General features: G+C 41.4%; 2 protein-coding genes across 5 annotated transcripts in view; both read right to left on the bottom strand.

Annotated features, from left to right (window-relative positions):
* Window positions 1-9,424, bottom strand: part of Anapc4 (anaphase promoting complex subunit 4) — a 30,207-nt gene extending 20,783 nt beyond the window's left edge. For all 3 annotated transcript variants that reach the window (XM_013112515.3, XM_013112516.3, XM_005068771.4), the window contains exons 1-8: window positions 9,143-9,424; window positions 6,977-7,082; window positions 4,046-4,178; window positions 2,256-2,330; window positions 2,113-2,139; window positions 1,976-2,020; window positions 1,301-1,385; window positions 565-669 (exon numbers count right to left, since the gene is read on the bottom strand). In XM_013112515.3, coding sequence (XP_012967969.1) covers window positions 565-669; window positions 1,301-1,385; window positions 1,976-2,020; window positions 2,113-2,139; window positions 2,256-2,330; window positions 4,046-4,178; window positions 6,977-7,082; window positions 9,143-9,271 — 705 coding nt within the window. In that variant the 5' untranslated portion in view covers window positions 9,272-9,424. The remainder of the gene's footprint in view (window positions 1-564; window positions 670-1,300; window positions 1,386-1,975; window positions 2,021-2,112; window positions 2,140-2,255; window positions 2,331-4,045; window positions 4,179-6,976; window positions 7,083-9,142) is intronic.
* A 7,061-nt stretch (window positions 9,425-16,485) lies between these two features.
* The window catches only part of Zcchc4 (zinc finger CCHC-type containing 4), a 41,829-nt gene continuing 34,014 nt past the window's right edge, over window positions 16,486-24,300 (bottom strand). Inside the window, exons 10-14 of one of the 2 annotated variants that reach the window (XM_040747076.1) lie at window positions 23,923-23,998; window positions 21,502-21,553; window positions 20,882-21,026; window positions 17,572-17,690; window positions 16,486-16,689 (exon numbers count right to left, since the gene is read on the bottom strand). In XM_040747076.1, the coding sequence (XP_040603010.1) occupies window positions 17,621-17,690; window positions 20,882-21,026; window positions 21,502-21,553; window positions 23,923-23,998 (343 nt within the window). In that variant the 3' untranslated portion in view covers window positions 16,486-16,689; window positions 17,572-17,620. Of the gene's footprint in view, window positions 16,690-17,215; window positions 17,691-20,881; window positions 21,027-21,501; window positions 21,554-23,922; window positions 23,999-24,300 lie in introns of those variants that run through there. The other variant, XM_005068772.4, reaches the window with a different exon arrangement.

Genomic DNA, 24,300 nt, shown 5'->3' with positions numbered 1-24,300 from the left:
CCCATCCTTAGTGATCATTTGACATATGTAGCAATGTGCTGGTTGAGAACACAGCTGGAAGCGGAAAGCCTCGCGTGACTTTCCAGTTCTGCAACAACACTGAGAGAGCTCTACATTCCTCTGTGTGCCTGCAGTCTTATCTGCAGATGAGGACAACAGTAGCACCTACCCATTATGTTGCTGTGTTTGAAGCACATATTAACTGACCAATAAATATAAGCTTTCATTACTATGAAAGATAAAGTCCTAAAAAAATATTCAGTATAAAGTTAAACTGGCCAAGTAACCAATTAATAAGACCATAACAGACTATCAAAACAGTTTTAACTAAATTGCAGTGTGCAAAAGATAATATCCACTACAGTAGCATTCAATATTCAAGATCAAAACATCCTAAACAGACTTTTATGTTTTACTGATTTTTAGACCCCAGTGATAATGAGTAATTAAAACCTGTAAGGGGTGGGATATGGCTCAATGGTAGAGGGCCATGCTCTCCTAGCACTAGGGGCAAAAACTCTATAAACCATGTACCTGCTACTGCTATAAGGTTCTAATACTCACCTGAAAATATGAAACTTCTGCTTCACCACCACTGGAAACCTCTGTGACCACTGATAATGACTTCAAATCGCTCGATAAACACAGAGCAAGACAAGTACCAGCAATCTGCAAAAACAGTTATCGCCATGCCCGATACATTTGCTATTACTGACAGGCTGCATCTGCTTACAACAATGGAAGCAAAAATTCACACAACTTTAAAAAAGTAGAAATGCACAACCCTGTTTCCTGATATATCTATGGAGTGGTCCAAGGACACACTAACACCTTCTGTCTGTCCTTCTCCTATGAGGGGACCCACACCAAATATTGGAGAACCAACATGTTCCATAGAATCTGAGCTACTCTCTCCCTTTATGAGTAAGAAGAAAGAACTATGGAGAAAATGAAGACTTCACAACATGGACAGACTTGGTACTGAGCTTAGGGCTGCTTTCACGTATCAACCTCCCTCTTTAACTTTTGTCCATTGCAGGCTTAAAAACCAACCAATCATAATCAAGTGGACCAATCATTATGTAAAAGAAAAAGCTTCACTAGTCTCACTAGTAACTCCTGACTGCTACAAACACAAGAACATTAAATTCTATCTTACTTAAAACTAACCTCTGAACAATTCAACATCAACTCAAGCTGAAAACACCACCAACAAAACAAACTCAACCTGCTCTCTCCTTGTTCTTTAAGTAATCAGCTGCTATGTTCTAAGAGAAGCAGAAAAACTTGAAGAACTTACCCCTGTTACTCGGGCAATTTTGAACATCCCATAAGCATAAAGCTCAATAAATCCAGAGCTTCCTCCAAGGACAAGGATGTTCAGCCTAGTTGAGAACAATGCAATATGCTGAGGCCCGACCAACAGCAGAGCTGGCTGTCTTCTTAAACCAAGACAGAAACTGCTAATCTACGCTTACAGCTGCACTACCCACTGCTGGGACCACAGCAAGCCCACTACTACCAAGGCCAGTTACTTGTATTTTGTTTTTTGTTTTTGTTTTTTTTAAAAAAGAACAACATATTCCTAATAGTCTTTAAAAAATGGCATGGCACCAACTGTATTTATACACAATTAGTAATGAAATGATCCTTCTGCCAGCTAACAGAGTGCCATCAATTCTATTACGGAGGTGATTTTAAAAAATACATTAAATAGGTTTTAAAACTTGAAAAATTCAAATTAAATCTAGAAACCCTAGTACTTTTATCCTCTTAAGATACACTATAACATTAGTAAACTTTAGAAAAAAAATCAATGGCCATAAAATAGACACTGCTATCTGTATGCTGTTCAGTGATTTTAATGTCAATAGAGAAGTAACACGATGAAGAATCAGTTATTCAAGTTCTGAAAACTGCCCCAGATACAAAACATCAACTTCAAGAAATCAAATCAGATATCTGTATGATTTACCTGACATCTCCCAAGAGCTTAATAATTTCATCAGAATTTTCTTCACTAAAACAAAAACATAAATTGAGTCATCCTTCAATATTATCTTTCAAATAGTAAAAGACCACCTTGTTTGAAAATAAGAAAGGTATACTTACCTAAATATTTTTGAGGTGTTGCTGTAACTAGAAGAAAATAGAGGTAAGGTACACTTGTGAGAAATGCATAGGAAACTGGTACCATGTTAAAAGCAGAAGAGAAATGGCACATTTCATTTCAAAGAAATAAAACTGATACATACTTTTTTGGCAGTGTGGGCAGCTTAGGCAAGAGAAGGTTGGATTCATCCTCAGCATTATAAAATGATGTTAAGACACTAAAAGAGAGGGGGAGTCAAGCATCACACATCGGCAAAGGTTCTACTTCTCTTTCCATTAAAAATTCAATTAAAAAAAAGGGTTCTTAGTTTTATAACTTTATCACAGAGATACATATAAAACAAACACTGTTAGCAACCCCATATGAGAATTTGGGGGGAATTTGGGTTTTTGTTTTGTTTTCAAAACAAACTGACAAACTGGCCTACACACTGTACATATAGAGGAATATCAAGAAATGATTTTTATCACCATATGAAATATATTTGTATGTGTTCAGTATTTAGACAGACTTCAATTTATGATTTCCAAATCTCATCTAAGAAACCACAGTAAACAAAGTACTAAGAATAATTTAAAGCAACTGAGATTATTGTATCGTTTAATGACTGGTTTTATGGCTTATGTAGACTTGGGGATGTGGCCATCCAGTGGGTATATAAAACTATGCCATTAATTCTGAATAGTCTACATTTTTTCATTCTTTTTAGATTTATTTGTGTATGTGTGTTCTGCCTGCATGAATGTATGCACCCACGTGTGTCTGTGCCTGAGGGGGTCAGAAGAGGGCAGCAGATCGATGGAACTGGAGTTCTGGATGGTTTTGAGTGGATGTGGAGCTGGAAACCAAACCCAGGTCCTTTGTAAGAGCAGAAAATGTTCTTATCTGCTGAGTCATTTCAGTTTCCTGCAATATTCTTACAGCTGAGATTATAGGTATGTACCAGCATGTATGGCTCAGGAATATCTTCATCATATTTTTCAATTCTACATCTAAATACAATTGGAAATAAATGGCTGACAAAGTGAAAAAACAGTGACCTGGAAATCATGTTTTCACCTTGGAACACACAGTGCTAGAATCCCTTTAGAGATGCAGGGATTACGTAGCAGGTATCTGGGCTGGGACAAATCACATAACACGGTTTGTTTCTCTTGCCTTCCGGAAACTCACATCACTATCTGTACTCCTTGAGCACTTGAAAATGGGTTAGTTACTTTGGCTTATATAATGAATTTCAAACCTCAGGCTAAATCCTTGTCACCTGTTTCTTTTATGTTCCACTTAAGAAAACTGCCAACGTTCAGGATTTATAACTTCATTTGATAGTAATTTAGTGAAAATCAGAAAGAAAAAACAATTAGGAAAGAAGGAACTCAGTTTCAAAAACCCTTGTGTCCCAACATGAACCAGTGTCACTGACACCTTGGCCCTTCTTCACTACAACCCAGGCACTCCCTTGTCTCCACAGACTAAGGAGAAACTATTCTAGGGGACGGGAAGACGCAGGCCAAGGACACAGAAGGACCCTATCAGGCTGTCCGCTCCACCCTGCACTGGCATGCCCTAAGCATATCCATTAACACAGGACAAAGCTCCTCACAAAACAAAAGGCACACACACAAATAAATAAAAGTATAATAGAAAAAACCAACCATCTGTCTAGATAATTTAACCTAAAACCTGTAATGTATACACACTCACAGCATTGACAGTCATTTCCATTCTAAACAATGAAAATTTCAGCTGACACTGCCTGAAACATGTCCACAATCTCCTAACACTGGGGAGAATGAGAGGCAGGAGGATCTCAAGTTTGAGGGGGGCCTAGTCCAATAGTTAGAACATGTCTCCAAAATAACATGAAAACAAGCTCTGAAAACTTCCCAAGTTGTCATGTTGTCATGCCCCACCCCACCTGTGGTATGTTACCTGCTTTCCACAGTCACTTCCATCCAATGCATACAAGAAACCGGAGCCTCCACAGAGAAAGAGTGCAAGCTCTCAGGCTTTTCTACATCACACAAAATAATTTTCTTGGTATCGGCAAGAGCAAAGGCCAAAACTAAAAGAGCAAAAAAATAACCAGGATAAATTACCATGCCATTTCAGAAAAATATTCAGGCATTTCACTTATTGTGCAATTTTACTATTTCAAACACATTCTTATTGCCTAAAAATCCTGTTTTGAGGGCCAGCAAGATGGCTCAGCAGGTGGAAAGCCTTGTCCCTGGCCTGACTACCTGAAATTAGTGCCAGCGCCCCACAGGGTGGAAGAACAAACTGACTCCTACAAGCTGTCCTCTGTCTCAACACATGTGCTACACATATCATAAGTAAATGTAATTAAAACTTTTTTTAGCTTAGCAGCTTTTTTAAAAAGATTTTAATACAATTACATCATTTCCCCTTCCCTTTCCTCCCTCCAAACCAATCCACACACCCTTCTTGCTCTCTTCCAAATTCATCTCCTCTTTTTTTTAACTGTTACACAGAAACATATTCCTAAATACATGAATACAGCCTGTCAGTCTGTATAATGTGACTTGTATGTGTGTTTCCAGGGCTGAGCATTGGTAATGGATAAACAACTGTGTGTTCTTCCCTGGGGAAGACCAAGTCTCCTGTTCTCACATTTCTTAGTTGCCTGTAGTTCTTTGTGCAGGATTGAGGCTTCCTGGGCTTTTTCCTGCTCACATTAACATTTCTACTGTTGTCTTTTTTCAGCCCGTTTAAACAGCCATGTTTGGTGAGACTTCTATGGGTTTACCTATTGCTTCAGGTAATATTTTAAAAACTAAAGAGATTCTTGCATATAGTTATGCCTATTACTTAAGCTTATTGTCAAGTGTTCAAACTACTTGACCTGTCTACCATCTTCCCACATATTCTATTTATTAACTTACACAACAAAGTCTCTAGACCGGAACCTTTCAACAAGAAAATTTCTAACAGGTCCCAGGAGATTATACCTTCATTAACAAGAGATACATTGCCTTCCCACCTCTATTCAGAAGCCTACAAGATAGAAAGTGGCTTCATTTGCTTGAAGTCTTTTTGTTTTCTTTAGTCCATGCCATGCTAAGAAGCAAGATGAGCAGATGCTAGGAACCTCTGTCCTCTAACTGCAGTTCCATTATCTCATGTAGTTCCTTTATGTAAGCCATTAACTTCCTAACACACACAGTTTCAGAGCTTCAAAGCAGAGCGTGAGTTTCACCTTACACTCCTACAAGCCACTTTGCCTGGGGAGGGGCTAGACCAGCCTTCTTTCCCCTACTCTTTTATGTGTTTTGTTTCTTGCTGTATTGGGAACTGAACCTAGGTTCTCCCACACATTCTTCCACTAAGGTATATCCCTAGTCCTCTCTCTTTCAACATGAATATTAATAGTAGCTTTATTTTTGGAAATGTCCTTTAAATTCAGCCTGTTTTACTTTTTATTTTGAGAAAAGTTCTCACTACATTGCTAAGGATATCCTCAAACTCACTCAAGTCAATGATCCTCCTGTCTCAGCATTCCAAATAGCTGGGATTACAGGCCTGTACCACCAGGCAGGGCTCCAGCCACCATTCTCAAAAAAAAAAAAAAAAAAAAAAAAAACCTTGAAATAATTTCTTTTTTTTTCTCAAGACAGAGTTTCCAAGTGTAGCTTTGGAGCTTGTCCTGGAACTCACTCTGTAGACCAGGCTGGCCTTGAACTCACAGAGAGATCTGCCTGCATCTGCTGGGATTAAAGGTGTGTGCCACCACGGCAAGGCTGTTTATACTAGCCTGAATAAAACCTATTGAAACAGTATGTATCAAATGAATTCTGTTGAAGATCTCTACACACATATTTTATCAAGGAGTATTGCCAAAGTGGTTCACCAAAACAGTTATTACTAGGTTATATGCTCTAAAAAAAAAAGACATACTCATTTTACAAAGGCAATTTACTTTAAAAAAAAAAAAAGTACCTTCAGGCTCGTTCAACCTTTTGACATGGTGATACAATGTTGTCATCTACTCGGTTCACAATGGAAAAGTTTGCAATCACATTTGCAAAACAATGTTCTGAGCATGTTAACAATTTTGTGTTGGGACACATTCATCATTATCCACAGCCCCTGTAGCCTAAAGACCACAGGTTGGACACCCTGATGATTTCAGGCCACAGCCCATAACATTTTACTATTCGGACGCTGTGAACAACAGTTCAAGAAACTATCAATGTAAAACACAAAACAAAACAATACACGCATGCACAATGAATGATCAGAGCCACAGCAGGAGGAAGACCTTGTGGAAATGGAGAGTCACAATGGATGGCCCCACAGGTGTGGCAAGTTGCTTGCATACAGAGTATTTATGAACCTCACATTCAGTTCTAAATGAATTCGAAGGAGAAAAAGGCTATGATGGCATTAAATGGACTGGTGAGTGGTGACCAGTACTTGGATCAAATGGTATGGGACAAAAGAGCAGAGAGAATATAAGCCAAGTACTCTAAATGTGTTAGACTTCAATTCTATTGGCCACAAAGCCAGGGTTGATTAAAGAATCATCTTTGCCAACAATAGACTTCAGTGGAAAAAATTTTAAACATCTAAAAAAGAAAAACAAAATCTCAAACTAGCATTTATAATTCTAATATAAGGCCAGGTATGGTAGCACATCTTTAATCCCAGCACTTGGGAGGCAGAGGCAGGTGGGTCTCTCTAAGTTCTAGTCCCAGGCCAGTCAAGGTTACACAACAATACCTAAATAACAGAAACAAAATCATAAATAAAATATACCAAGAAAAATTTATTCTTTGAAAAGTAGGTTTCCCTTTAGAATATACTCTATGAAAATGAAAATGTTTATAGCATTATCTTTACGTTTGCCATCTGGTCTCCAGGCCAAACAGGTTACTTCTTTTCCCGTATTTTCATTTGGTGGAAAACTCCAAACTCGATGAAAACTTGCAAGTCGATGAAGTAAGACCTAAGACAAAAAGATGTAATAGCAGAAACTTGCAAATTCATTTGCAGAAATAAAATGAACCTAGATTCACAGAACAAAAAATTTTAATAACGACTTTTGAGTACGTAGCTATCCACAGAACAAAACAGAACAGTGCCTAAATGAATATAGATAGTTTCAAAGACATGGGTGAACTGAGAAGTCCCAACTTAGCCCTGTACCGGAAACATTTTCATATTTTTTTAAGTACTTGTGTGAGTATTTTGCCTACAAGAATGTACCACATTTGTGCAGTCAGTGCCTGCGGAGGCCAGAGGAGGGCATCAGATCTCCCTAGAACTGAGGTTACAGACAGTTGCGAGCAGCTATACTGGTACTATACCAAACCCAGGTCATCTACAAGAACACCAAACCCAGGTCATCTACAAGAACACCAAACCCAGGTCATCTACAAGAACACCAAACCCAGGTCATCTACAAGAACACCAAACCCAGGTCATCTACAAGAACACCAAACCCAGGTCATCTACAAGAACACCAAACCCAGGTCATCTACAAGAACACCAAACCCAGGTCATCTACAAGAACACCAAACCCAGGTCATCTACAAGAACAGCAAATCCCAGGTCATCTACAAGAACAGCAAATCCCAGGTCATCTACAAGAACAGCAAATCCCAGGTCATCTACAAGAACACCAAACCCAGGTCATCTACAAGAACACCAAACCCAGGTCATCTACAAGAACACCAAACCCAGGTCATCTACAAGAACACCAAACCCAGGTCACCTACAAGAACACCAAACCCAGGTCATCTACAAGAACACCAAACCCAGGTCATCTACAAGAACACCAAACCCAGGTCATCTACAAGAACACCAAACCCAGGTCATCTACAAGAACACCAAACCCAGGTCATCTACAAGAACACCAAACCCAGGTCATCTACAAGAACACCAAACCCAGGTCATCTACAAGAACACCAAACCCAGGTCATCTACAAGAACACCAAATCCCAGGTCATCTACAAGAACACCAAACCCAGGTCATCTACAAGAACACCAAACCCAGGTCATCTACAAGAACACCAAACCCAGGTCATCTACAAGAACAGCAAACGTTCTTGATTGCTAAGCCAAGTCTCCAGTCCCTTTTAAACTTACTTTTTGGAAAAGGTTAAGGCTGTCTAACACAACATCAAAAGAAGCAACACAAACAACACCAAAAGGTATCTGTGGCACAGTAAAATAACAACAATAATGACTGCAATCTTAGTCCATTCGTTCAGCTATGTTACTTTCTAGCCATGGATCTTAGAGGCAGTCACGGCAGGGACAGCGCGATAATGCAATTTGGCACACTAAGTTTCCCTGGATGCTAGGACTTCCTTACCATCTAGTTTTCCATACTTGGCTGCACACACAAATTACCTGGCTCCTGTCGGGAAAACTGCCAAAAGGTGAGAGGAGGAGAAATTCATAGATGAAGGTTTCCTTTCAAGATGGCTTCCAGGTAACAGTAACTCTCTACAGAAAGTTGGGTGTGCTTTGGTTGTACTCAATAATGCATGTTCAAAATGTGAACTGACAATGTTTTGCACGCATTGTCAGGAATCCTGGGAGACATCGGCCTTTAAACTTAACGACCTTTTAAATAGCTAGCTAGCTGTAACCAAGATGTAAAAACTCAGAATCGTCAAACTACACACACACACACACACACACACACACACACACACACTTCCAGTTGGACTTGACAACAGTTCGCATCTCCGTTCTCTTGCTAATCTGAAAGCCAACTCTGGGCGGAGTCTGTGGGTCTGCTCAGATGTTGTATCCCCGGCCAAATCAATTCGTCGAGACCTGGGTGTGCAGAACTTTGAGGGCATTTGTTCTTCTAACCACACAGGAAAAGGAAAGATAAATCACGTTTGGCGGATACGGCCCTTTACACTTTCACTGACGGCCAACTGCCACATTGCGATGTAGGGGGGCAGGGTAAGACAACCGATCCGCCATGTCTGCAAAAGGGGAAACTGAGGCCCGAGGCACGACGGACTCCTCGCCAGCTCACTTACTTACCTCGCCTGTGGTGTTGGCCAAAGCAATGAGGTCCCGCTTGGGTGACCAGGACAGGAAAACAATCTCCTGTGGCAGCTGCTTCTCTCCCACCACCCGGAAGGATGGGAAACAGGTCGGGAAGCGCAGCATGGGGACGGCCCTGCAACGACGTTCAGGCGAAGGCCGCCGGAGCACCCGGCCACTAGCCTTGGCGCAGAGCCCGGCCTGCAGCGGTACCTGCCACAGCACCACACTCGGCCTCCACCTAGCCAGAGGCCTTCCCCGCCCTCTCCCTCCCTCCGCCCTCCGCGCTCACAGGAAGCTTCCGGCGCCGACGCCAGGACGTCCTCGCGAGAGGAAGTGAGTGGCTCGGCGGCGGCGCGCGCCCGCGAGGCGGGGCGAGCGGACGGCTGCAGGCGGGGCCTGATGAAGGGCGGAGCTGTGTGGGTGGGGCGGGCGAGTGCCACAGGCAAAGTTGGCCTAGGCTAGAGCAGGACTGGGCGGGGCTAGAGAAAGCGTGGGAGCGTGGCTGGGGCGTGGCTAGGACATAGCGCGCTCTGAGGTCCCTTTGGACGATGCTTGGGCTATCCTGGTTCCCAGCAAGGGGTGAGAGCAGCCTGTAGAGTGTATGTGTGGATCTGTGGGAACCCAGGTCTTTCCGTTTGCTTAGGAATTCTCTGCTGTGGAGAAAGGGATTGTCACAGGTTTAGGCTCTGATCAAAACTCCTCATCCACACACTGGATCCACCTTTGAACCCTCTTGGTATTTTTCAATCCACAGAGGGAAACAAAACAAAAAGAACATCAAAAACCTCTCCCTATCAGGCAGCATTTTATAAAATTAAAAGAGAATTAACCATTTTTTAAAAAGGCTAAATGATTGCAATTTACAGCCAAATGTTAAAGCGTTTACACCCTCCACGATACGGGACAAATAACAGTTTGATTTCTCACACTATTTAAATGAGCACTTCGCAATTTGTAGCTAACTCACCAAAGTTATGGGACATCAGGATTTATTCTACAGCTATCTAAGCATTCATTATGTGAGTGAATGGGGACAGACACTGTCCAGGCAACCTCAATAGTGAGTATGTTGATTACACTGTTCTCGGGGAGGGGGGGCAGTTTTAAGTCTAAAGCCCATTCTGTAAGATGAGAGAGTACCCTTCTTAGCAGAGTGAGTACGTTTTATCATCCGTAGTACCTCTTTCTTTTAACTCTCCCCTACTACTTCACTTGCTGTTCTTGGAAAGAAATTCAGAGACTAACTCATGTGATTCCAGTTTGAAGTCCTAGGGAGATCTCTAGAATCATAGTATTTGCATTTATAGGAAACATGCACTTGTCAATGTGATGTTACATATGAAACATAAACAGCACACTGTATAGTGAGCAATGCATGATAATTATTAACACATTTATTTACCCTAAGGAAGTTCCAGATTTGATAAGAAATATGTTAACACAGGGTTGCTCAAAATAGTGAAAAAATGCAAACCAAATGTCCAACCCTAGGACAATTTTAAAAATATGGTAAATCCACCCTTTTTTATAGACATTAATTCTCATATTTATGAAAAGGTACAGATCACTAAACATTGCCAATTAGCTTTTTTGGGGGTAGCTTTAGCATGTTTCATATTTCTACTTATAAAAGTCTAAAAGAAAAATTAAGGGGGTTGTAACTGGCTTTTTTGGGATTGTAGTTTGAGAGATACTTTTAACTTCTGCATTCACATGATACACATGTTACACAAGGTAGTAGTGTCTCCTTTTGCCCTCAATAAGCATGTAGAATATTTGTGCACTCTTGCTGTCCCTATTTGCAGATGAAGAAACAGGTATATCTCCTCAGGCTGTTTCTCTTTGCCTCCAAATGGGGATCTCATTATGTTACCCATGCAGGCTTCGAACTCACAATCCAGCCTTGGTTTCCCAGAGTAGCTGGGATTCCAGGCATGAAAGTCCACACCCAGCTTCAGGCTTAGTTCCTCAGAGTGCACATCTAACATTGTAGCTCTGCTAGTTTACAGAGTAACATGGAAGTAAACACTGGGAATCTTGGAACTGACTAGTGGGCTAAAAGCCACCTCCCAGTCCTAAGATATCATTCACTATGGCACTATTTTCCTCAATCTCGCTGAGTTAACATTTATACTGAAAGTGCCTGAAATCAAACAGTAGTGACCTTATCTTTACTTTATTGCAATGACCTTCTTAGCTAACCCTCAAGTAATTTAACTCATGTCTTAATGTTCCAATTAAAATTACATCAAATAAGTGAAATTGGATTTTTCCTTTGCATTTGGTGGAGATGGACCTTACCCATGCAGCTCCAAGTGTGTTAGCCTCTTGTGAAACATGATTACAGATCTGAGGCAGAAAGTGTTCTGTTACATGGCATTTCCATTCACGAAGTTGGTATTTATGTGCACTGACTGGCAGGAAAACATATTATTCTGTCTGCCAGCGTCCCATGAATGGAGGTAATATGTGATGCAGATAGGGATCTGGCCAAACTCAAGGAAGGCAAGAGACTTCTGCCACCAGTTTCTAGCTTGTACAGAGCTAAGCGAGTGCCTCAAATTATTCCAACACAGAGAAGGATTAAATTCCTCGAAGAAAGTATATTTCTTAAAAAGTGTTTTTTAAAAGTGTGCGCGCACGCACGCGCACACAGAGAGAGACAGACAGAGAGAGAGAGAGAGAGAGAGAGAGAGAGAGAGAGAGAGAGAGAGAGAGAGATTTTATTTTACTGGCCAGAGATGTGCTGCAGCTCTCTGGTGCCATTAGAGAGGATGAAGAGGACAAGGTAAGGGGGGGCAGCGAGTGAGGACCCTTGGTAGGCTGTTTATCACATTTAACTTTCTACATTATACTGAAGACACCAATGAAAGTACACTCCCAAAAGGACACTCCCAAAGTACAGCTGTCCATTTTTTGTAAAGTTCAAGGCCTCAGTGTCTTCCCCGCACAGTCACTATTACACCATTACAGAGTTTTTTGAGTCTGTTTCCCCTTTTTCACTCTTTTGAAGAAGACAAAAGCAACCCCTCCGCCTATCTCAGTTCAGGTCTGCCATCTCAATACCTCTAAAACTGGGTTCTGCCACCCAGCTTTTACTGAGCACCTACAAGGAAGATGAGACAAAAGAGTAGATAAAGTGGGCACTGCTGTTGGAAGCCTAAATCTTCCAGAGAGAGAAATAAAGTCTGCAAACAGCTTCTCAGCTGGGTCTAAGAAAGTCTGATGTGGCTCAGAGAGCTGAGGGATGCAGCAGGGTGCTGAGGGATACAGAGAGACACTGCATGGTACCCGGGCTCAAGGGAACAGGCTTAGAGTCAAACCTAACAATCCCGTAAGACAGTCCAAGCAAGGAAAGGCAGTAGTGGGTAGAAACAGTGGAAACGCTGCCGAGTTAAGTTAGTGTGTGAGACTCATGCAGGACATCCTGGAATCTGGTTGGCCAGAGTCTGCAAAGCGACTCTGGATTTCACTAACTTCTATTAATACAAGCATCAGAATTTTTGTAACTTTCCTTTGCTCTTTTGTGTGACTGTAATTGTGGATGTCAACTGGAAGGAGTTGGTTCTCTTCGCCCACCATTTGGGCTCCAACTATTAAACTCAGGCTTGGTGGCAAGCATCGTTACCTCTCGCCAACCCCAGAAGCAGATGATTTGTAATGTAAGAATGAAACTTACCTGTAATTATTGTGCTGGTTACGCCTTTGTCAACAAGATAGAGTCACCTTGGAAGAGGTTAACCTCAGATGAAAAAAAAATGCCTCCATAAGATTGGCCTGTATGAAGCTGGGAGGTAGCGGCACATGCCTTTAATCCCAGCACTCCGGAGGCAGAGGCAGGAGGATCCCTGTGAGTTCGAGACCAGCTTGGTCCACAAGAGCTAGTTCCAGGACAGGCTCCAAAGCCACAGAGAAACCCTGTCTCCAAAAAAAAAGAAGAAGAAGAAGAAGAAGATTGGCCTGTATGGAAGTCTGTGGAGCATTTTCTTGTTAAATGATTAGCATATTGTGGGTGGGGCCACTCCTGGGCAGGCTATCCTGGGTGTTCTAAGAAAGCAAACTGAGCTAGCTAGCCATGGATAGCAAGCCAGTAAGCAGTGTTTCTCCATGGCCTCTGCTTCCGTCCCTGCCTTCAAGTTCCTGTCCTGCTTGGTCAGTGATGAACTGTGACCTGGGACATACAGGCCCTTTGCTCTCCAAGTTGATTTTAGTCATGCTCTTTATCATAGCAACAGAAAGCAAACTAGGTTATTATTCATTTAAAATCCCCTTCCAAAGATTAGTCTTCCACTGTTGCTTAACGTGTATGCTGTAATGCTCAGATACTCAAATTTCTAGTAAGAACAACCAATCCCTTTCTCAATTCACATCCTACCTCCCAGAGACACAAATGGCATTTTCTGATTACTTTATTCTGAGAATACCAACTATGTCCCTAAAATGAGTATTCACTGAATGTAAGGACAGATTCACTCATTTTTAATTTTCTAAGAAAATAACTTTCTTTTTAAGTTTTGTGTGTGTGTGTGTGTGTGTGTGTGTGTGTGTGTGTGTGTCCCTATGTCTGTGTGTGTATGCATGCCATGTGTGCAGGTCTCTTTGCAGAAGCCAGGAGGGACTGTGGGTTCCTCTCAACCTGGTGTTACAGGCAGATGTGAACTGCCTCATGTGGCGCTGGAAACTGAACTCTGGTTGACTGGACAAACATCACGTGCTCTTAAGTACTGAACAGTCATTCTAGCCCTAGAAGTAACTTTTTAAAGCTCATTTTCATTTTTGCAGTTCTGGGGGTTACATCCAGGCATTACTCATACAAGGCAAGTGCTCTACCACTAAGCCATATCCCTACCCCTAAACACAATCCTCCTTCCTCAGCCTCTAGAATAGCCAGATTGGAGGTATATTCCACAGCACCTAGCTAAATGATTACAATTGATATTATCTTAAAATTAAGGAATATGGAGATAAAAATGACCATTGGTCATCAGGACCCAACTCTTCAGTGGTCATGGTCCCTCAGGTGTCTGAGTTTTGGAGAATTCCATAGATCTGACTATGGTGTGGTAGACACAGTAAAGTCTGGCAATATCCCTCCCTAAAATGGAAACAGAGAGGTGAACTCAGTGATCTCCAGTTCCCGTCTCAATTGTGTCCCTTCATCTGTATATGAAGCGCAGGGATGCTACACTTTCCCAACACACACACACACACACACACTCACACACTCACACACACTCACACAGTAGGATAATCCTTTTGTACACTGTGGAGATTTGTCACTCAGATTGATTTAATAAAAAGCTGATTGGCTGGTAGCCGGGCAGGAATCATAGGAGGGACAACCAAACTAGGAGAATGATGGAAGAATACGGCCGGTGTCAGAGGAGATGCCAGCCAGTCACTGAGGAAGCAGGGTGTGTAGAAAAGAAGTAACAAGCCATGAGCCAAGTGGCAAAGCATAGGTAAGAAATATAGGTTAATTTAAATGTAAGGATTAGGTAATAACAAGCCTGAGCTATTGGCCGGGCATTTATAATTTATACTGTCTCCGAGTCAGATATTTGGGAAGCAGCTGCTGGATCATGTGATCAGGATAGGAAAACTCTTGACAACACACACATGTGCATCTGGGTTTTATCAAAGGAAACCAAATAGTCAAGTGAACACTAAATGCAAGATATCAAAGGAGAGTTTCTTGAAGCTTATGAAGTCCCAGAGCTTAACTAGCCTTAAAACAAAAGAATCTTTTTTGTTTATGTGTACGTATGCGTGTGGGGAATGCGTGGAAGTCAATTCTCTCCCTCCACTGTGTTTTGAATCAGGGTCTCTGATTCATTTCTCTCCCACATTCCAATTCCAGAATAACCCCTCAGAGGCTTAATATTAATTACAAACTGGCCTGTTAGCTCAGGCTTATTATTAACTAGCTCTTACAATTAAATTAACCCATTTCTATTAGTCTGTGTATCGACACAAGGCTCATGGCTTGTTACCTCATATCTTTCTTCTCTGGCAGCTGCTGGTATCTCTCTAACTCTGCCTTCTCTCTGTATCTTTGTTTGGATTTCCCGCCTAGTTATATTCTGCCTGGCTATTGGCCAAATTAGCTTCTTTATTAACCAATGGTAATAAAATATTCATAGCATACAGAGAAGCACCCCACTTCGCTCTCTCTCTCTCTCTCTCTCTCTCTCTCTCTCTCTCTCTCTCTCTCTCTCTCGACAGGGTTTCTCTGTATTGTTTTGGAGGCTGTCCTGGAACTTGCTCTGCAGACCAGGCTGGCCTCGAACTCACAGAGGTCCACCTGCCTCTGCCTCCTGAGTGAGGCGTGTGCCACCAGCCACATCAGTCTCTCTTACTTCCGCTACTGCTCATCTAGAGCTTCTAGAAATTCATGGGGCTCTGCCTCCCATATTGCTATAGGAGTGCTGGGTTATACATCTGGCTTTTCCCATGGGTTCCAGGAATGGAACTAAGATCAGCAAGCTTGTATTCCAAGCATTTTCAACAACTGAATCAGTGACTTGTCTTTTGATGTCACCTGATGTTTACTATTATCCTTTTGATCTGCCCCAGGCTTAAACAGCTCACATAACACATCCACCATCCCTGGCTTACAGGGAATAGGTACAGTACTCTCAGGACTCCAGATAACACCACGCCAAGAGGCTTCACTATGAGCTCCAGAACAGCTGTTTGGAAACAAGAGAAAAGTTATTATGCAAATTAATCCATTTACAACTATTCAGTCTTAAAGAGATAACGCCAGATACCTGGTAAGTAAATGGAGCAATGAACTGCTTATTCTTGGAGATGGAACCACTCCCTCTTCAGTGCTAGGCAACTGGGCCAAAGAATGACCATCTGGCCTCTGTGGTCACACAGCTCACTTATTACAGAAAACTGAGAGCTGGGCACATGTGTCTTATTTAATCGCAAACCAAATCTGGCATATATGAGATGCTCCCATTGCCACACTGAAGACACAGAGGCTTATAAAGGGGGATCTAAGCAAGGCCACACAGCCAGGAAGTGTTCCTCAGTACAGGAATAGGGGTTAATCTCTATCCTGCCTCTTGCTACCAACTCCTTTCACAAAGAGATAAACTTCTAGCACAGGTTAGGACACCTGAGTGATTCCACACCATCAGAAGACAACTGCAGCTGGTGAGATGAGTAAAGGACAGAGCCACCAAGCCTGATGACATCAGGTCAATCCCTAGAAGCCACAGGGTGGAGAACAGACTTGCACATGACTGCTGTGGCATACATAGGTACAGCTGGGCACACATACGATGTATCAATCCATAAATAAAAATAAAGACAACTGGAAAAAGTACTGAAAAAATAAAGATTTAATAATAAAACAACAATCACAATCTCTTTATCTTTACATTGCTTTAATATCAATTTACCCCATCATCTTCAGATCCAATCTTTAAATAATTATGTATCATACTTTTTGTTGAATGAGTCCAGGTATGTCCAACCTTTGGACATTGCAACAAGACATCATCTATGAAGTTCCACTCAAGTACTGTGTGATTGAGTTATGAAAAAAGCCACACAAAGTTTCATAATGTTTTAAATATGTTTATGATTCTGTGTTGGGCCACATTCATAGCTATCCTGGGGCATACACTTAGTATTCAGGTATCTGTACTGGCCTGCCCTTGGGGTTCTGACAGGATATGTCCTCAGCTGCAGTCACTAAGAGCACCTTCTATGTACATTCACTATGTTCCCTTTTAAAAGGGTCCTGTCCACCTCTCCTCTTTCCCTCCCTCCATCTCTCTCTCCTCCCTCTCCACTCCTGCTTCTCTGCCTGTTTCTGTCCCCACCCCACCTCTGCTTCTCTTCTTTTCTGCTGCTCCTGTCCCCAGAGGTCAGTCTCCCTCTTCCCCTCCCATTTTCCCCATTCCCCTCCACGTGAGTTCTTTCCCTCTTGAGCCACTTTTTAAATTACAGCACAGGTAGCCCATGAGCTATGGGCTAGATGTGCCTTAAAGTACTGTTTCGTCATTTAACAAAATAATTTCAAATCTAAATGAAAACAGAAGCCTGACGTGAGGAAAACTAAAGATTTTCACTTGCAATAATATCTGGTATTGTCTGTAAACACAGGCCGTATGCCCATTTTTCAGACAGAAGAAGTCAAATCCAAAGCTGGTGGGATTAAAGAGTGGAAAAAGCATGCAGAGCCAAGAACTAGCTCAGGGCAGAAAGCTCCCCAGTCTGCAGAGGCAGCTGAAAGGAATTGAAGCCAACAAATGCCACCTGCCTATTACCGAACTCAGGAAGGTGCACACCTTTGAAAGCAGCTGGATTTAAGTCCAGTGTGGCACTTGGAGAAAATGGCATCAAAGGTTGGGCTATAAATCTTCCTTATTCTCAAGTCAGTGGACATTTAAGAGCAAGGATATTGATGGGCCCTTTCCCTCCTCTTCTTTCTTCTTGGAGCAGATGTGTGATTCATGGATTGTTCTTTAGTGGCTCCGTTTTTATCTTATTACTTTTTCTTTGCTTCTGCTTTCTGACAGCTCTGAAAAGCAAGGTGCTAAATTATTTTATGGAATGAGCACATTGAATTATGTAATTAGGTGGAAGTTTAATTAACTGGCTAACCAAATAGGGGGATAGAAGACACGAAAGAATTTACTGTGTAGGAAGTATAAATCCTTGGTGTCCTAACCATGACGACAAGAAAATAGACAGAGGCCTGACCAAGCAAAATGCTCCTGAAGGCATTTCTTTAAAAGATGGTTGCTACCGATTTAGAACAAGCTATTCAGGACAGACACGCCACAGAAGTGAGCAGCCATGCCAATGGGCTTGTCTCTTTGCTACATATATACTGCTCAACTCAGCACTTCCATTTCCAAATCCCGGAATTACACTTTTTTTTTCTTTTTTTAGAAATGGATTAATACATGCGGCAGTCAGCAGGGGCACAAAAATGAAACAGCACAACAGGAAAAGAAAAACTGACCACACTAAAGAAGGCCTTTCCCCAAAGCCCCAAAGCTAGTCTTCCTCTCCCTCATAGGTGTAAAAGTGCCAGCAAGACCTCTAAGGATGCCCAGCTTTTGTATCCCAAGCTTTTTTAAAACAAGCCTCTAAATGAACACGTCACAGCAGACAGAACAGAGCCTCTGCTCTGCTGGTCTCAGAACCAAGGTAGAGACAGACTGCTAAGACAAGATAACTGTTTATTCACTTCTCCGTGCAAGCAGAATCATGCCATTTACTCTGTAGTATGTATCAGGTGTGGGGAATATGAAATCAAGTTGGCATAGTCTTAAAATCCAATGAACAAGGGAGACAGTCTGTTTTCCCTAATGTTTTTCAGGTGAAAAACTTGAGGCCCTGAAGTCCTAGATTCATCAAAGGAGAAAGTGGTAGGGCCAGCCTGACTTTAGAATCTGTTTTCATACTCACCTGACAGTGACTACTAAACCAGTAAAATGCCAGCCCCATAGGATCATTGATAAACATCAGCTGTTAGCAGTTTCTTGGCCACTCAGCAAAACTCTGCTTGGTGACTTACATCTTCAATTCTGTGCTATGGGCTGAGAATACACCCCCCCAACTCCTTATTGTCTCTTTTCATGTTACAATAAACCTCTTTTTCAACCAGTCATTTTCTTAAAGTAGGATGATTTCCTGATAAGTAAGGACTTAGCAAATTTAATGTAGTCAAGCATAATCTCTAATAGAAAAGCCAACAGAGCCACATGTCTCTATTTAAATTTTAAATTTCTCTTTGGTTCATCTACTCTTAAGCAGGATTAAAAATGAACCAGATTTCAGCAGGGAATAAGCAGAAGGAAAAGAATTTAAAATCATTCACTTGTAATGTAAATAAACAAAATTTTCAGGAGCTAAGTATGTGAATGTTGGTGAAATGCCTGAGTAAAATTTATCATTTTAGTTTCCCTTAAAATCACACTGCCCTAGCATCTGTCCTCTAACCTCCAGGACTTATATAACTGACAGAATGAGCTTTCACCACAAGAGGGAGCCAGCACCATTTTAGTTCACAGCCACAGGGAAATTTAACCATAGGAAAACAACATATAAAAGTCAGCTCTAAAATGCTTAGTACTGAAAAATATTGCATGCCACGGTATGCTCAAGTACATATTAAAACAACTGCCATTTATAAAGAAAGAGTATTTTCTCAGGGCTGGAGATGTGGCCCAGTGGTTAAGAGGACTTAATGCTTTTGCAGAGGACCCAGGTTTGATTCCCAGCACCCAGGAAGCAGCTATAAGCATCTGTGACGCTTAACTCCAGGGCATCTTCTGGCTTCTTCAGACACCAGGCAGGTACATAGTGCACATACACATGTGCAGTAAATATTTCTGTCAATTTCATTATGCAGGTTTTTTGGAAGGCAGTAACAGAGTCTAAAAGAGTTCTCTGACTGAAGAAAGCAATACAACCTAAGATCACCAGGTATACTGCAACACAAAGGATTTACCCTTTGAATAAAAGCTGATAAAATCCAATACTGAAGTATAGTGATTCCCCCCACCTCTAACAAAGGAAACAGAATGTAACAAAACACTACAACCAACAGATTAGCACTCATGTGATACATAAACATACATGCAGGAAAATCACCCAAACACAGTTAAAATAAAAATATACCTTTCAGAGGGGGCATTCACTTGTACCAGCTGGTATATACAGAAGTAGTTTTTTTCAAAACATGCCATAATTACTAGAAATTTTTGTTTTTGTTGGTTTTTTTTTTTTTTTTTGGTCATAGGGTTTCTGTGTGTGACAGCCATGGCTGTCCTGGAACTTGCTCTGTAGATCAGACTGGCCTCGAACTCATAGAGATCCACCCGCTCTGCCTCTGCCTCCCAAGTGCTGGGATTAAAGGTGTGCTGCACCACCACCACCACCACCACCACCACCACCACCACCACCACCACCACCACCACCACACCACCACACCACCACACCACCACACCACCACACCACCACACCACCCAGCAACTGGAATAATTTTACTCTGAGTTATCAATGCCAAATGTTGGTGGGAGATATGAAAACAATCATGGGGGAAAAAATAACAATTTAAGTAAAAAAAAAGCATGTGTAAATATTCTAAAAGCTGATGGAATTTACAGAACTAACTGGTACTAATATAAATAATGTTAACTTCAAATATTGTGGCTAGTTTGCTTAGCTCATTTAATTTGGCTAAAGAGATCAGGCTGTAGTGTTTGAATCCTACATGAACTGGTAACTTCTGTTGTAACACACCGAACTCAGCTCTTTGCTGCTGTGGGATTCACACTTTTCTGCTATGCAATGCCATGCTCCACTCCATCTGAAACGCCTTCGTCATCCCCTCCTGCCACCAGGTGTCTGCCCCTGGTCTTCCCACACAGCCTGACCCGAGGATCATTTCCTTCTGTGAAGTCTGAACTTTCACCTTAAAATTATCATTCTCATAGGAGCCATCGGAGATGTAAAGGTACCACCTCCTCCTCGGGTTTTGGTTGTCTTGTGTCTAACCTGTCACGCCTGAGCTCCTTGAAGCATGTTCTTTGCTTGCCTTAGTGTCTTTCCCCGCAATCCAGGTAATGACACATAATGGTGAGAGTGACGACTATCACTGAGTCATTCGAAAGCTCTGCACTTCCGTAGATTGCTCCTAGAAAGCTTGACACCAGCAATCTTTTTTTTTTTTCTAGAGAGTAAAAGAATCCAACTAACCTGTTAGGTCTCTTAGAGACGCCAATGTTGGGACAATTGCTGCGTTTGTGATCCAATGCACCACAAATAAAGCAGCCATCTTGAGGGCCTGCACAAGAATGATCTGGGAGTGCACAGCGATTGCAGGTGCCACAATGGGCCCAGGCTATAAAGAAAAACTAGGTTTCAGAAGAGGTTCATTTAACATAACTTTTTATCTCATTAGCTTCTGAGGTAGGCTCTATGAATAACGTTTATTTCAAATATTGTGGCTGCTGGGCTTAGTTCATTTTAATTTGGCTAAAGAGATGAAGGTGAAGTGTTTGAATCCCACATGAACCAGTAAGTTTTGTTATAATGCGAACAAATTCCGCCCTTGCCCAATCCATCATGACCTGACAGCCACTGCCACAGCAGAGGCTGGCTGAGAGGCACAGTGCCCGACTGAAGTAATGGAGCCAGATGCCACACTGACACAGGCTAGCAGTCAGCTCTCCTTATGAAAGATGTGTGTCCGTAATCATAAAAGTCAATGTCGGTGTCAATGTCGGTCTCTATATTATTTTCTGTTATGAATATAATAAAAATCTTATTTACATGAATGGAACTAAAAATGTTTTCCAAGGATCTCAAACACTTACAAGGCTTCACACACTTTTTGCAGAGAAAGCAATGGCTCCATTTCCTGCCATCCTACAAAAACAAATTTTAAAATGTTCAATTTGTTATAAAAGCCAAGTTCCACAATTAAAAATTAAAATGTCTTATTAAAATATGTGTAAATTATTCATTCCCTATTTCTTCCTTTCCTGGGCTTCACAATTAAATACTTTGATTTTAATTTATGCATTTCTCCACTTAACTCAAATGCCTCCTTGATGGGCCTCAATTTCCTTAACTATGAAACTAGATTTATCCAAATGATCTTGAAAATCCACTTGGCTTCAAGCCATCCAATCTTCACAAAGAAGGACCCAAATGAAAATTTCAAGAAAATTAATGATTCCATAATTTTATGTTATCCATACTACATAACCCTTAATGAAATTCCTATTTGAGAGCTTCATGTAATTTAGAGAGATAGATTACAGATTACTTCTTGAGTAATTTTTTTTAAAACGTGAAGTAAAACATACCTAGAATAGTACATTCAACATATACATGCACTTTACAAATACTAAAGCAACTGCCTGTCAGGCACTGGGGCTTCCCAAGTCCCTAGAACCCCCTGGCATGGCCTCACACCACAGCACCCCTCTTTCCCACTGGACAGTACTGCCTCTAATTTTTGTGACCTTCGTTTTCCTATTATCGTTTATTTTTACCATCCATGTGCATATTGCTAAGTAAATTTTTCCCCTCAATTTTTAAACTTTATAAACCTGGACATAATGCAGACCATTCTAAATCAAGTGAAAACAGTTCTTTGAACCTAAGCTTTTCTTTGAAAAATAATTTGTGCTGTTTAGAAAAGCTAAACTTTCTATGTTCCTTCTGACTAGACAGTAAAAATGCACAAAGTAGCTGACAAGTCATCCTATCTCCTTAAAAAATGAGCAGGAAGCTTATTTATTATTGTTCAATGTTGGGAGCAAGCCAGAGGTCCTTCAGCCGGTGCACAGTTACAAACTGTGATACACCCAGACAATGGAAGTCATTAACAAGAATGAGCCATTTAGCCATGGAAGGAAAGACAGAAGCTTTAAATGGTCATCTCAGATGAGAAGCCAGTCTGAAAAGCAGTTACACAAGCTGTGTGACTCTAATACTATGACTTTCTGGAAAAGGTAAAACTACAGACAGTAGGATCAGTTGCCTGAGGTTAAGGAAGGGAAGGGTGACCACGCAGTGCACAGAAGATTTCCAAGGAACACAGTGAAGTCACTCTATATGACCCCACAGTGGCAGAAGCATGTCAGTAGATATTCATTCAACTCAACACCCAGTACCAAAAGTGAACCTCAAAGTAAAGCAAGGACGCAGGGGTTAAGCATAAGTGGGTTCATCAACCGTCACACAAGGCATTCTCCAGTCCCAGACACTAATGGAAGAAGGCTGTGCACAGCAATGGGGGTAGGAAGTCTATACGAATCTCAGTACCTTCCGCTTCACTGGGCAACAAATCTAAAACACTTTCAAAAGCAAAGGCTCTTGGGAGAAACACAAGAGCTAAACTCATAAACAGGAGACAGGTCTCTTGTTCTGCAGCAGCTGTAAGAGAGCAAAGAGTAACCACCCCTGTCTCTCGGAGGCTATTCTGAGGATAAATGTGTTAACCCATGCAAGGCTCTTAGGAACAAGCCTAGCACATAAAAAGTGCACCGTACATTACTTCATCATTACTTCATCATTACTTCATCAGAACAGCATGGTACCTAATAGTCCAATGCCTGATTTGAAACCTCATAATTTTACCCTTAACAGACATATAAATTCAGCACTTAGTGCCTTATTGGAAACACTTTTGGTAAGTACCATGTGAAAATGATTGAAATAGCTATTTACAATGATGAAAGAAATTAAGTACTTTAAAAGGGCCTGTTTTAGGGCTGGAGAGATGGCTCAGTAGTAAAGGCATTCATCACCAAGCCTGATGACCTGAATTTGATTCATGGGACCCACATGGCAGAGGGAGAGAACCTTCTGCAAGTAGTCCTCTAACTTCTACATGTGTGCACACATGTGCCTGTACACATACACCTTCCATACAAGAATTTTTTAAAGCCTACTAAGTCTATAATTAAAAATAAGGTGCTACTATAGTAAGATATAGAAGGATAATAATACATGAATTCAAGTACTAACAAAACTTTTTGTTTGTTTGTTTGTTTTGTTTTTGTTTTCCAGACAGGGTTTCTCTGTGTAACAGCTTTGCTGTCCTGGAACTCACTCTGTAGAACAGGCTGGCCTTGAACTCAGATATCCACTTGCCTCTGCCTCCCGAGTGCTGGGACCAAAGGCATGCGCCACCACTGGCAGGCAGAAAAACATCTAAGAGTAATAAAACTATCAAACTAACATAACGAACACTCATAAAAATGTATGACATAAGAGAACGATACCTTGGATGTGCAAGAATTACAATGCACACAGTGCTGATTCTCAAGAGAAACACATCTCTGGCAGAGGGAACAAAATCTAAAGAGAGAAACAGGGAAATGAGCTTCATGGATTCATTGAGATTCACAGAACAGACAAACATATACAAGAAACTTGTGTTGGGGAAGTCCTGTTATTTGCCTGTTATTTGTCAATAAAGTACTGTTGAGCCTATAGGAATCTAGATAGGTGGGGCTAGGAGTCCAGGAGGATTCTGGGAAGGAGAAACACAAGAGAGTTCGAGATGTAACGCCATTGGGGTAGGAAGCCCGGAAACCTCTCCAGTTTCCTCTAAGTATGTCTAAGTAAGAGACATACTTAGATTAACAATTATGGGGTAA

This window comes from Mesocricetus auratus, unplaced genomic scaffold (assembly GCF_017639785.1).
Source record: "Mesocricetus auratus isolate SY011 unplaced genomic scaffold, BCM_Maur_2.0 Super-Scaffold_100006, whole genome shotgun sequence".
NCBI lineage: Eukaryota > Metazoa > Chordata > Mammalia > Rodentia > Cricetidae > Mesocricetus > Mesocricetus auratus.
The sequence above is the reverse complement of the archived record's forward strand: the minus strand, read 5'-3'. Positions and strand labels throughout refer to the sequence as shown.